The sequence below is a fragment of the Leptonotus elevatus genome, chromosome 9, assembly GCF_054856555.1.
Source record: "Leptonotus elevatus isolate MCC_2025b chromosome 9, RoL_Lele_1.0, whole genome shotgun sequence".
Lineage (NCBI taxonomy): Eukaryota > Metazoa > Chordata > Actinopteri > Syngnathiformes > Syngnathidae > Leptonotus > Leptonotus elevatus.
The window spans coordinates 14,290,259-14,302,621 of record NC_141247.1 but is presented as its reverse complement, the minus strand read 5'-3'; the positions used below and the strand labels follow the sequence as shown (position 1 = coordinate 14,302,621).

The window sequence follows — 12,363 nt, the reverse complement described above, 5'->3', positions numbered from 1 at the left end:
GAATGCCGTTACTGAAGCTAAAGCCAAATACTACAATAAGTATGAGTCAGGAGATAAAGAGTTCATCAGAGATAACGTGTAGAATAATCAATTACTAGTAATTATTTCTGTTCACAAAGAAGGGATAACAAGTCGGATCCACTTGTCATCATGGCAACAGCCAACAACAGATTTCCATTTTGGCGAGTGAGCGATGGATATTGTTTGACTGTGTGCATTCTGCCGCATTCAAACGGTAAAAGTAATGGACATCGTACAACAGATTGCTGCAGTTGGTCACAGGTGGCGCCAGCGAAGGCAAGCAAAAACGGTGTGTTCCTGAGAGCATATGGTCACCTACAGAACAATATGTCTACCGCATAACACTATGGCTTTTTGTGTTCATGTGTCATGCAGTACAGAATACAGGACGACCTATTGCCATTGTTGTTAAAAAGATAATAATAAGTCACATTATCTGCTACTGAAGAGTAAGAATTCTCTTTATAAAGAAAGACAAGTACTAAATTGTATGTGGTTGGGATAATATATTAGGCCTTCACCTACTGTATTTCCCAATGATGTTTGTAGTATAACAGCTGTGCTACAAAAAAAACAAGAAGGAAATCCAAAGTCCTCACTGACAGAAAGAAATGCAAGCCTTCTTGCTGTGAGTTAGACATCTGCATCACACTGTATAACATTTACAGAGAACGAACAGGTTAAGCATCTGGTACCCCCAAATAGGTCACTGAGCTGTTACTATGGAAACATCAGAAAGGTTTTGTGAATCTTGATCGAGATGATTGTGAAGACATGTCCAAAGGTGGAAGGGTTGAGAGATTTGATGTGCCCCACATCATTTTCAAAACAGAATGATGCTCCAAGCCAGAGCATGACGACAGGCGCATAATTACATTTCCACTAGTGTTGTCATGATACCAAAATTTTGACTTTGATACTATACCTGCATAAAATATCTCGATACCGGTACTGAAACGGTACCTCGACAAAAATCAGCAAAAGCAGCAAAATTAAAACTGACAAAAGAACTTCAAATTATTATTATTTTTTTAAATTCAAAATATTAGGATGTATACACGTTAATTTATGTACATACTGTACTGTATATATTTACGTATAAACTGTATGTGCTTTCACATTGCATGCCATATTCTTGAAATACTGTATTTGACTGCATTTGATGTCATCCGTTTTAAATATTGGTAATACAGTGGCACTCCCATGACCCAATGTAACGTTGCTTGAGTGTGCAAGTGTGTCTCTGCTCTTCTCCATTACGCTCCCAACAAATGTGTCATCAAATACTAAAACTGGGAACACAATTATTCACACTTGATTTATTTTTTAAAGGAAGTGTCAAAAAATGCGTCGTGCACGGCCAGCGAGCGCTTCAGTGTTCAGTGCGTGAAGCGTACACGCTGAAAGAGGCGTGCCGCTTACTTAAGGCGTTTTCCACATATCGGTAGACAGGCAGCCATGCGTGTATGTGTACCTGCCTTTAGAACAGTCGGCGGAGTGTCTCGTATTAGTTTTTTTTAAGCAACGTTGCTAAAAAAAAAAATTATACTGAGCCGTTTTTGACGCCAAAACATCGAGGTACGGTACTGGTCCCGGTATCCCGTGCAACACTAATTTCCACAGTTGAAATTCATGAACGTGTTGAATGTTATATGTGTTGAATGTTAAATATTACTTTTTTTTGCTATACCAAGAAATGTGACAGTCACGGAAAAATGTAATATTCTTTTTTTTATTAATGTTTAGACTAGTGAGGTCACATAACATGATAAGAATTGTTTAAGGTTAACTTTCCCTTCAAATGAAAGACAGACTTAATACGCTGGTAGCTACACCCTGAGCTGTCACCTTTTGTTGTGTACAGGGGTTTGTGTATCCTAGTGAGCATAGAAACTAAGTTGTCAGGGGCCTTTCTGCCCCTGGGAGGGCCACCCAGGCAAACAGATTTTAGGTAAGCACAACACAGACCCCCCACGATGATTAAAACAAATGGACGTTTTTCTTTGCCCGGACATGGGTCACCATGTTTGCCCTCTTGAGCCAGGATCACAATGAACGGTCTAAGACCAGACCATCTGTACATGTAGACTGTACATGTGCATTGTTGACTTGGAGAAGGCATTCAAGCGTGTCCCTGGGGTGTTCTGTGGAGGCTGCTCTGGGAGTAAGGGGTATTGGTCCTTTTAATACAGACTGCTACGACTGGTGAGTTTGGTCCGGATTTCCAGCAGCAAGTCGGATTCCAGTGAGGGTTGGACTCCAGCAAAGTTGCCCTTTTGCCACTTATTCTGTTCATAACTTTTATGGACAAAATTTATACGCACAGCAAAGGCTTTGAAGTGGTCTGGTTTGGTGGCTTGCTTAAATATTGCATCTCTGCTTTTTGCTGATGATGTGGTCCAGTTGTCTCCATCAAGCCGTAATCTTCAATTCTCACTGGATCCCAGATCAGGGATGACATACTGTCCCAAATGGAGGAGTGCAAGTATCTTAGGGTCTTGTTCACAAGCGAGGGTAGAATGCAGTGGAAGATCGACAGGTGGATTGTGCAAGTGTCCGCAGTGATGCGAAATCTGCATCGATTTGTCGATGTGAAGAAAGAGCTGAGCCGATTGGTGAACTCTCAATTTACCGGTCGATCTCCCAATTTTTCAATTTACCGGTTGCGGTCTTATCCTTAGCTATGGTCACGAGCTGTCGGTCATGACCAAAAAAACGAGATCACGGCTACAATGCCCAAAATGAATTTCCTCCATTGGGTGCCCGGGCTCTCCCTTGGAGATACAGTGGAGAAGCTCAGTCATCCAGGAAGAGCTCAGAGTAGAGCTCCCCCGCATTGAGTCAAGTCAGATGAGGTGGCTCGGGCATCCGATTAGGATGCCTCCTACATGATTCACTAGTGAAGGGGTATGTCACACAAGGAGGAGGCCCCGGGGACGATCCAGAATACACAATAATTACCAAGGAGAAGAGATGGAGAAGTGCCTGGGGGGAAGTGAAGCAAGTGACTTTGTAACCCAATCACGGATAAGTGAAAGAATTTGGGTTGATGGATGGATTATTGAAAGACCAAAGGGTTTAATTATTCTGCTACATTTTCATGATGACTGATTGATTTTAATAATAACACTTAAGGCACTTTATCATGGTAATGACCAAGTCCACCTTTCCCCTTATATATAAGATGAAAGGAGAACTGGACTTTCTTTAGTAAGGCTAGAGACACATGGGTGGTAGGGCTGTGCAATTAATCAAAATTCAATTACAAATTCAATTATAACATTCCAAAGATAACAAAATCAGCATAATCGAAAAAAATGAAAAGATTATTGATACAAATTTTTGAGTGTGTTTAAATGTATACATTTGCACATTTTTGTAATTTTAAAATAACAAATTTAATCCAAAAGGAACTTGCATAATTATAGTGTTTCAAAGAATTTCATTTGTGTTATTATTTTTTACATTTAAACATTTTCTTGTTTTGTACCAAAAAAATAAATGATCGTCCTAATCGTGATTTAAATTATCACCAAAATAATCGTGATTAATATTTTCTTCATAATCGAGCAGCCCTAATAGATGGTATTATTTTTTTCCCCAAGTTTTTGAAGAAGCTGTTTTGTTTGAAAATTACCAAGTAAGTTAAGAACAATTAAGAACGCTTCATTTACCAACAGGGGATGCGACTGCTTACAATTCAGTTCCACCTACAAGTCCACTGATTTCATTCATTAGATTTTACCGAGATGCATTAATCACCGAGTAATTCATCAAGGGACTGGATTTTCCTCCATCAACCTTGCAGCTACTGATTAGTCTCCAAGGGCGACAAGTGATTCATTAGTCAAACTCAGATCAACAGGCGGTGACTGATACCAGTATCCTTTAAGGTGTATTGACCTGCCGCCAAGTGTCGTGGTCACACTTGACATTTTAATTTGAATTATATAATTTGACCTCGCGCGGGCACATATAAACACAACGGAGTGCAGAATGATGAGTTGAATCTAGAGCGGTGAGAGTGGATGCGGTTGCATTTCTAAAGATAACATCGTTGTTATCCAGGACACGGAAAAATGGCTTCAATAATCAGTTTGCTATGAAATGAAGCAAAGCTTAAAGTTGCTTTATAGATGCTACATTTTCTGCCTTAACTTTGCAAATGTGGCAATGTGAGATTTGAGCTTCAGTTTTCAATGAAAAAAAAAAAAGTCCTGCTACAACTGCTCTAATGTATTTGGGGTTAGTAATTGGCTCTTTAAATAGTGGCAGGTGTTTGAATGTGATGTGGTTCATTCTGAACACAGCCACATCCCATTTATAAGAGAGTGGGCACACTTGTGCAACAACATAATTTTTGTTGTTTATTTTTAATTGCCCTCTTGGAACATGTTTTAATAAGTTGTACAGGCAAAAGATACATTAACGGTTGAAAAGGTTTTGAAATTGATTTATCTTGGCCTCATTTTTTACATCAGAAAAACCTGGCATTTGAACAGGGATGTGTAGACTTTTTATATTCACTGTAGATTGTGAACAGGACCCAGTAATTTCAGCTGCTACACAGCAAAAAGAAGCAGATTCCTTGATTTACCGGTTTATTTGCATACCATTTACCAACATTTTTTACAGGTTTGGCTCTGTTGAACACAAGGACGCCAACATTTTCCAAATTGTGCCTTGTATCACAAAGACTTTTATGCTCTCAACGGCTGTGGGTTGGCAGGAAAATTTGTCCCACACCAGCTGGGTGAAAATTAACTTCACGAGAAGCAATGCAGGCCCCGAAATGCACCAATTGTTCCCAAATTGTCAGATTGATTTCCTTTATTCAGTTGCTGTCTAATAGTTCTCCTGTCCATTACTCTCCAGAGGACTGTTTGCATGAGAGTAACTGCATGGTGGAATTGTGAGAGTGCCAATAACAGAGCGGTCATAGCAGCAATGCAGCAAGGGAGCCATTGTAGTGCTGCAGCAGAATGGAAAAATCAAACAAGATTGAACATTTCTTTCTGCGCGTTGGTATAGAATTTTGCTTTATCCTCTCAGCAAAAATGGTACTTTGGATTTCTACTACGTAAGAAATGAAATTGTAGTTGTCACACGGGCAACACATCACAAGCCGCCAATAAATATTTTCCCCTTGTAAAACTGTTTGGTTGTTGACCAAACGACATCCATCTTTTTGATGTTTCACTGGATGTAGGCTCCTCATAGGTAGTGAATGAGGCCTCTCATTTGCTAAGGGTACTCAAAATACTCAATGGTGAAAAATTAAAGGACACAATTATTTTTTATAATTTTTCATACTTGCATCTAACAATGTAGATTTGCTAGATATATGATTCATTTTACCTTTTTGAAAGCATCAAAAGTTAACGTTCAAAATTAAAAGGGGAGTTTGCAGTGTTAAAATTGCTTGCAAGATTGCACAAATCCATGTTTGTCATATCTTCTTCACAGGTAAGTAAAAACTAGATAATGTACTGTACTATCATAATGAATAACTAACAAACTTGCAGCATTATAGCTATAGTTATCAACGTTGTAGCGTTATTAGAGGCACACAATGGGGCCAGAGAGGGCTGAGTTTTTCATAGATCTTACGATAGTTTTAACAAATATGACAAAAGTGTTTGCTTTTTCTGATATTGTAAAGTCCCACTCTAAGTACAAATCTTACAGTATATATAAAAAAAGCTTTCAAGCGACCCATGAAATTATTTAAAAAATAATCAAAACACAGTAATATAGCAGAAATTGTAATTCCCATAATGGCAATTTATAATTCATAGTCAAAATAATTACAACAAAGATTGCATTGGACAGGTTGTTGGATCCTGGCCTCGAGCCTTTGGTAAAAATGGGTTTGAACGAATAATTGCATCTCATATCAATGTGGTAAAAATAATATAATTTAATTCAAATTATGCAACGAACCATCTTCAACATGTTATTTTGGTATCACCTGCCAATGGTTGGTCGGAAGTTTTGGTATGTGATTACATTCTTGGTCCCTGGCAATAAAATAACATCAGGTTTATTTTTGTCTTTAGTTTCCCCAAGAATCCTCTATCCACAATTTACAGTGATTTAAGAATATTCTTATTAGGCACCTCATTTGAAAGAAGCTGGCCCAGATAAATGTAAATATGCACACGTCTTTCCGCGTTTGTGTTGAAGATTCACACCAACCAAGCTTCGTTCTGCCGCTCAAAGAGGTGCAATCCAATCAGTCCTGTCATGTGTGGGTGTGTCACAGAGAATGAGCAAGTGTTTGAAATAAGTGAGTTTAGTCAAGAGTTACTCGAGGTCTAAGAGCATTACACACTTCAGTGTGATTGATATAGCAGACTTGACTGTGTTGCAATTGAAAGCCTGTAAGCACCACATAACTGAATCAGCTTTTGGTGCAGGCACGCACAAGCGCACATGCACGCATACTTCAAGACGGGAGTTTTTTTTTTTAATAGCATAATTACATAGTCATGTACTAGATTGACATTACATTTGGTGCTAAATAAACATACTGATCACAAAGTCACAATTAAACTTCAAGAACTTGAAAGGCATTGAGGAATAGTGAAGCTGTGTATATAGTTGGGCAGAATTGTAAATTTCATTTAAGCCATGTTCAATTCAAATCAAGGACAGTAAATGTGCATTTGTTGACTAACACAAACTTGCTCTTGCTTAAAACAAATAAACCATTGCCTGATCATAGATGTGTGCTATTTTTTTATAAACATTATTCAGGAAAATAAAGTTATGCTACACATTACATGTTAACAGTGCGCTAAATTAAGTGATGTATTGGTTTTATGGCAAAAACAGATACTTTTGACCATGTTATAAGCAGTTCATGATTTATTTATTTATTTTTTGTAAGCATGTTTTAATGGTTGTACAACCTGAAATAATCCCTTTTGGATTTAGCCACTAGATTACATACAATTGACCAAATAAATCAAATAAAGTACAAATGTAGTTTTGTAATAATTTATGTTTAAATATTGACTGTCATTTGTTTGCAGTGTATTGTGGATTGGTGGGATGCAGATAAATTAATGGCTTGCATATTTATTTTTATATGAAGTGTGTTAAACACGCTATAAAATGTAAAAACTATACTTATATATAATATAGATTGCTATTCCATTCTATTGTGTGCAGACTATAATAGTACAGGCCGTGTCCATGTTTTGTATGAGGCCACAATATATCCTTGTGTAAAACCTGCCTTTTTTTATTTGAGAATGTATACTGAAAATAAAAAATATATAGTATATTTGAAAGTGTCTACAAATGTAGAAAGTTATAATTCAGTTTATATGAAAAACTCACCTTGGTCTAGAGACCTGGCCGAAGCCCAGCTTCTGAAGTAATCATCCTGAATGGAAACACAAGATGAGAAATTGAATTATCAGAACATTGCGTTGAACATGTCTCTAGAATTTTGCAAACCAACCAACAGTGCATCCCCTAAAGCAGACTTCAGAATCCTATAGCCCAAGATGGGCTTGTTTGGAAACTACAGAGATTGTTAAGATTACAGAGTCTCTTGCTACTGTAAAATAATGAGGGGAAAAAACAACAAAAAACAATATTCAATTCTCACAACGAAGAACCTGGCCAAGAATTAGGGGAGGGTAAAACTATCAATTCATGAGTGCATTGTAATGCTTCCCCTCACAATTCAGTATTGATTCAGCAACTTCCCCTCGCAATTCCACATTGATTCAGCAAATCACCTGAATCAATTACACTCTTGGGTAGTGGGGGACACTTTGCATGTGATTCGCCTTGCATGGATAAAAACCACATTCGACCAAACAACAACATTGTGACAAAAGTAAACAGTAGCAGCCTGAAGAGAGCCCTTTCTACTTTACGGTAACTTTAAGCAGTGGTGTCAAAGGCCGGTCCTTGAGGGCCTGAGTCCTGCATGTTTTAGAGGTTTCCCACATTCAACACAGCTGATTCATATTTAAGCTCATCAGCAAGCTCTGTAGGAGCCTGATAATGATCCTGATCATCGAATCAGGTGTGTTAGGCTGCGTTCACACTAGGGTTGGGTATTGCCAACAACCTCACGATAGGACACAGGGGTCATGATACGATACGTATCGCGATACACATGTATCCCAATACATGATTTTCAAGGGGATAAATATACCAATATTTTACATTAATTTACTTGCATTTTTATTGTAACAGTCATATGCAGAGCAAGGAGCAGTTTTCACAGACACCCAGGGAAAATGTATGAATAGGCATGAGCCGATACGAGTAACAATATCAAATAATTAAAATTACAGCTTTAAAATGTGCGTATTTGAAATATTTGGGGAAACAGCATTTTTTCATGAAACACATTCTATTTAGTTTTTAAACAAAATAAAGAAAAATTCGTACATTTAGAAACATGTACCGTGTTAAGTTTTTAAGTAAATAAATGTTTATTCTTCCTCTGTTTTAATGTTTCTTAGCAAGACAGAGTATCCAATCACTGATGGGCTATTTTTAAAACAGACTTCACACGTACACTTTTTTCTTTTTTAAATAAGTAGGCTACAATACAAACTACAAGCACTCGAGGCACTCCCCCGCTTGAATAATCTAGTAAGCGTCTTAATGCACAGCGCTACCAACAATATTGATATATTTTTTATTACCGTTAAACAAAGGTCCATGCCTACTAGTACGCTGGGAGAAGAGCAAAAACCTCGATTCAAAATTAAAGAAGGTCAGAAACTTCTGTGTTTGATGACAAAAACAGATAAATGAAATAAAACTCCAGTTCATTCAATGGTGAGATTGATAATCGTCATATGATGGACAGAGTACAAACTCTTTTTCCCTTCTCATTTGTGTATATACACTTTTAATATTTTGCCTTAGAAGCAGGCTGAAGCTGTTTCAGACAACTTTACCAGCCCATACACGCTCGCATGATGGTGTCTGCATCTAAAGTAGACGATGAAGCGGAGGTGTGCGTCAAGTCTATGTTGGTGACACAAAGTGCATCAGACAGAGAAAACCTGCCTGATTTTGAAAGTAAGAACTCTAACTTCATCTGCATATAAGGGAAAGAGCGCTAACAAGAGGACAATGAAATTAATCTAAAGTGTAAATGAGATGAAACCTATTTTGAGTCTCATTCAGTGGTAGCCTCATTTCTTTTTTCTTTGTTTTAAATCCTTCACCCACAATCACAATTAATTATTCATGCGTATCAAACAGGATGTCAGGAAAATCTTTTGATTAGAGTTTAAACTGAGCCCTTCCCTCTTTCAACAAAAAGTGAGGATTTTCAAAATGCATACAAGTCTTGAGTCTGACTTTATTCTTGTGTTTATTTATTTATTCCTAACTACAAAATAATAATTGCTTTTACAGTGAAGCAGAACAAAAGAATACATTATATCGGGGTTCCATTGCTTGAAAAATAGTTTGGGGTTAAAATGAGGCTTGTGAAGCACTTTGAGACTCTTTTGTGATTAAAAGTAACATATTTTCTCAAAGTTACCATGACGTTAGCAAACTTGCATTGTTTTATGTTCAGAGGACTGTTGTTCAAGATTACTGACTGTTCCAGTGCAGTGGCCAAGTGGAAATGGTGGATTCAGCGAAGTTATTTTTAGTGTCATTAAGGGTTTTATTTGAATACTTTACAAGGTACACACACTGACCAGAGAAAGATTTCTGCATGCAACGATGCAATAAAATAATTGTTAAGATGTGTTGGAAGAGTTGGAAACTTTTTAATTGTAAAGTCCACAGATTTTATAGCTTGGCATTTGAGTAATGTTTTTATAACTCTGAGAAAGTATTACCTTTCTGCACCACAAATTCAACAACTTTTGGGATGAGAGAAACCAAATGAGCCAGGCTTCAACACCCTTTCAAATGTTGACTGACCTCGTTAATGCAGCTGATCAGTAAATCTCATCACGTCCCACAAATGTTATGATCCAAACCGCTGAAGTCAGGCACAGCGAAATAAATGTTCCCTCCATTAAGAACTAATATGAGAATTTACGTGATTAGAAAAATGTGCGTCTGACAGACAGCTGATGACCCTTCATAAAAATGCTTAACGCAAAATGCTTTGAAGCTGAACTATTTCACTCTAATGGTTGAAGCTGAATCTGCTTTGCGCTCAAATGACCAACACCTCTCCAACTCCACTGCAATGTATTTTAGTAAGTGCTGGGAAAACACTGTAGGGCCTGCTATGTTTCAACATACATATGCATTACGACATTACTAACATAACGGAGCAACTTACCTCTGCTTCCTTTAAATGATTGCAGATGAATAGATGGGAGAGAGAAAAGAAAAAGAAAGGTCAGTGATAATGGCAGAGGATGTGATGTCTGATATAGTACTCATTCTGGGTATTGCATTTGACAAGTGATTGATTGATTCATTTTATAATAAATCAGAAGGTTGCAGAATAGCATAGAGGACTTGGAATTAGACACATTTGCACTTATGGCCTTATGTTATGTAACATGCAATTTGAACTGTAATTGTAGAGGTTTAGAGAGGAGAGCAGCACAAAGACAAAGAAAGAGGAGCGAAACATGGCGAAGAAGACAGAGAAATTATGCCGCCTTCTATGCTGATGGTGTTATCCATATGGGATGTGAGTCATTGGTCAGATGATTGTGCTGGAATGTGTATGACTACAGGCTTTGGTTTTTGATCATCTTCCTCCTGGAACCCATATGCTCCAGTTCAAATTCACCATCTTGCCAAAAATGGTCAAAATTCCCATTAGTCTTAACCCTAGTCAGGAAATATTAGCTACAGTATTATACATTTTCTAATTTATTTGGCTGTATAAGGATTTGTACAGAGAAACTATGGATGTAGTGGCAAAAACATAGTTCTTGGCAACCTTCAATCTCGTGAGATCATACAAGTAGAACCGGACATCCAGAAAAATCTAACAAAAAACATTATGACAAAATGGCCGCCATAAAAACAACTGTGATCCTTACACAATACAAAAATCTCTCACCACCTAACTGTGGAAGTGGAAATAAACTAAAGACTTTCAGTTAATAACCTCGAAGAAGTGGACAGCTTGCCTTACTTTAGCTAAAATTGCATACATATTTGCCTAACAGCATGGATAAAGGTTAGCATTATGAGAGTTAGTTGTCATTCCAGTAATAAAATAATCCACTTTTTCTGACGTAACCTATATGTTAAATACACTCAACAATGTACGTGACAAAATCCCTAATTTCTGTCTTCTGCTTTTTTTCGCAACTGAACGTGTATATGTGAAACTACTTTCTGATCATATGGAATGGGTTATTTTGTGATTAACATATAATTCAATCTGTGAGGAGTCTGGACATGATTACATAATAAGGAAAATGAGTCCCAATGTCGTTGATCTCTTCCACTACTGTTTCTGCAACGTCTCTACTTGGGCATTTGCAGGTTCTTTTAAAAAATATCCAGTCTTAAAGATGGCCTTTCCTTTCCCATGACCCCTATTCATATTTCAACGTGCCCATCCCAAAAACATTAAATGGCCATCTCACTTGCCGCTACACAACCTCAATGTCATGCAAACCCTTCAAAGTGACTACAAAGGGACAAAACTAGCCTATTAAACCAGTCTTTGATAGAGACGTTTGCTGCCAATAAAGGAGCTCATTTTGACAAATGTTCATTTTAAGTTTCAATTCATCTGTGTAATGATTTTTGGTAAATACATAAATGGAAGTAGTTATGCATCTCCGTGTTTCAATTAAAATTCTATTTAAAATGCATTACAGCATCTGTTATCTGAAATTAGGACTCTGTTGTAAAACTCTACATGGTTGATTTTATTTAGCAGTGTCTCTATTGTAATTATGACTAATTGACTGCATGGTTAGGCCCAAGCTCCTTTGCAACACAGTGTGCAGTTTCATTAAATATTGAAGTTTCTTGTAATGATCACTTTTTGCAGTTTCATTAAATATTGAAGTTTCTTGTAATGATCACCTTTTGACTTTTGTACCCGGTAATATGTTTAGTAAAGCCATAATGACAAAGTGTGACTTCAAGTGAGAAGTCAAGATTTACTATAATTATATAAATAGCAAGTGATGTATTCAGTTTAAATGACAAGGGTTCATAGTGGAAGGCAAGACAGTTCATTGAATAAACTACACAATATAACTACTGTATTTTTTGGACTATAAGTTGAGCTCTACTGTTCTTAGTCTCGGTTTTTGTAAAATACATTTCCCAAGCAACTTTTTATTGCTTCTTCATAATTTTGACTGCTACGATTTATACTCCGGAGCAGCAAACAATTCAAAAAGAACA

At 37.1% G+C, this 12,363-nt stretch overlaps 1 protein-coding gene across 2 annotated transcripts in view; it reads right to left on the bottom strand.

Annotated features, from left to right (window-relative positions):
* spock1 (SPARC (osteonectin), cwcv and kazal like domains proteoglycan 1) overlaps positions 1-12,363 on the bottom strand; it is a 79,720-nt gene that overhangs the window by 37,413 nt on the left and 29,944 nt on the right. For both annotated transcript variants that reach the window (XM_086084508.1, XM_086084507.1), the window contains exon 3: positions 7,369-7,414. In XM_086084508.1, the coding sequence (XP_085940634.1) occupies positions 7,369-7,414 (46 nt within the window). The remainder of the gene's footprint in view (positions 1-7,368; positions 7,415-12,363) is intronic.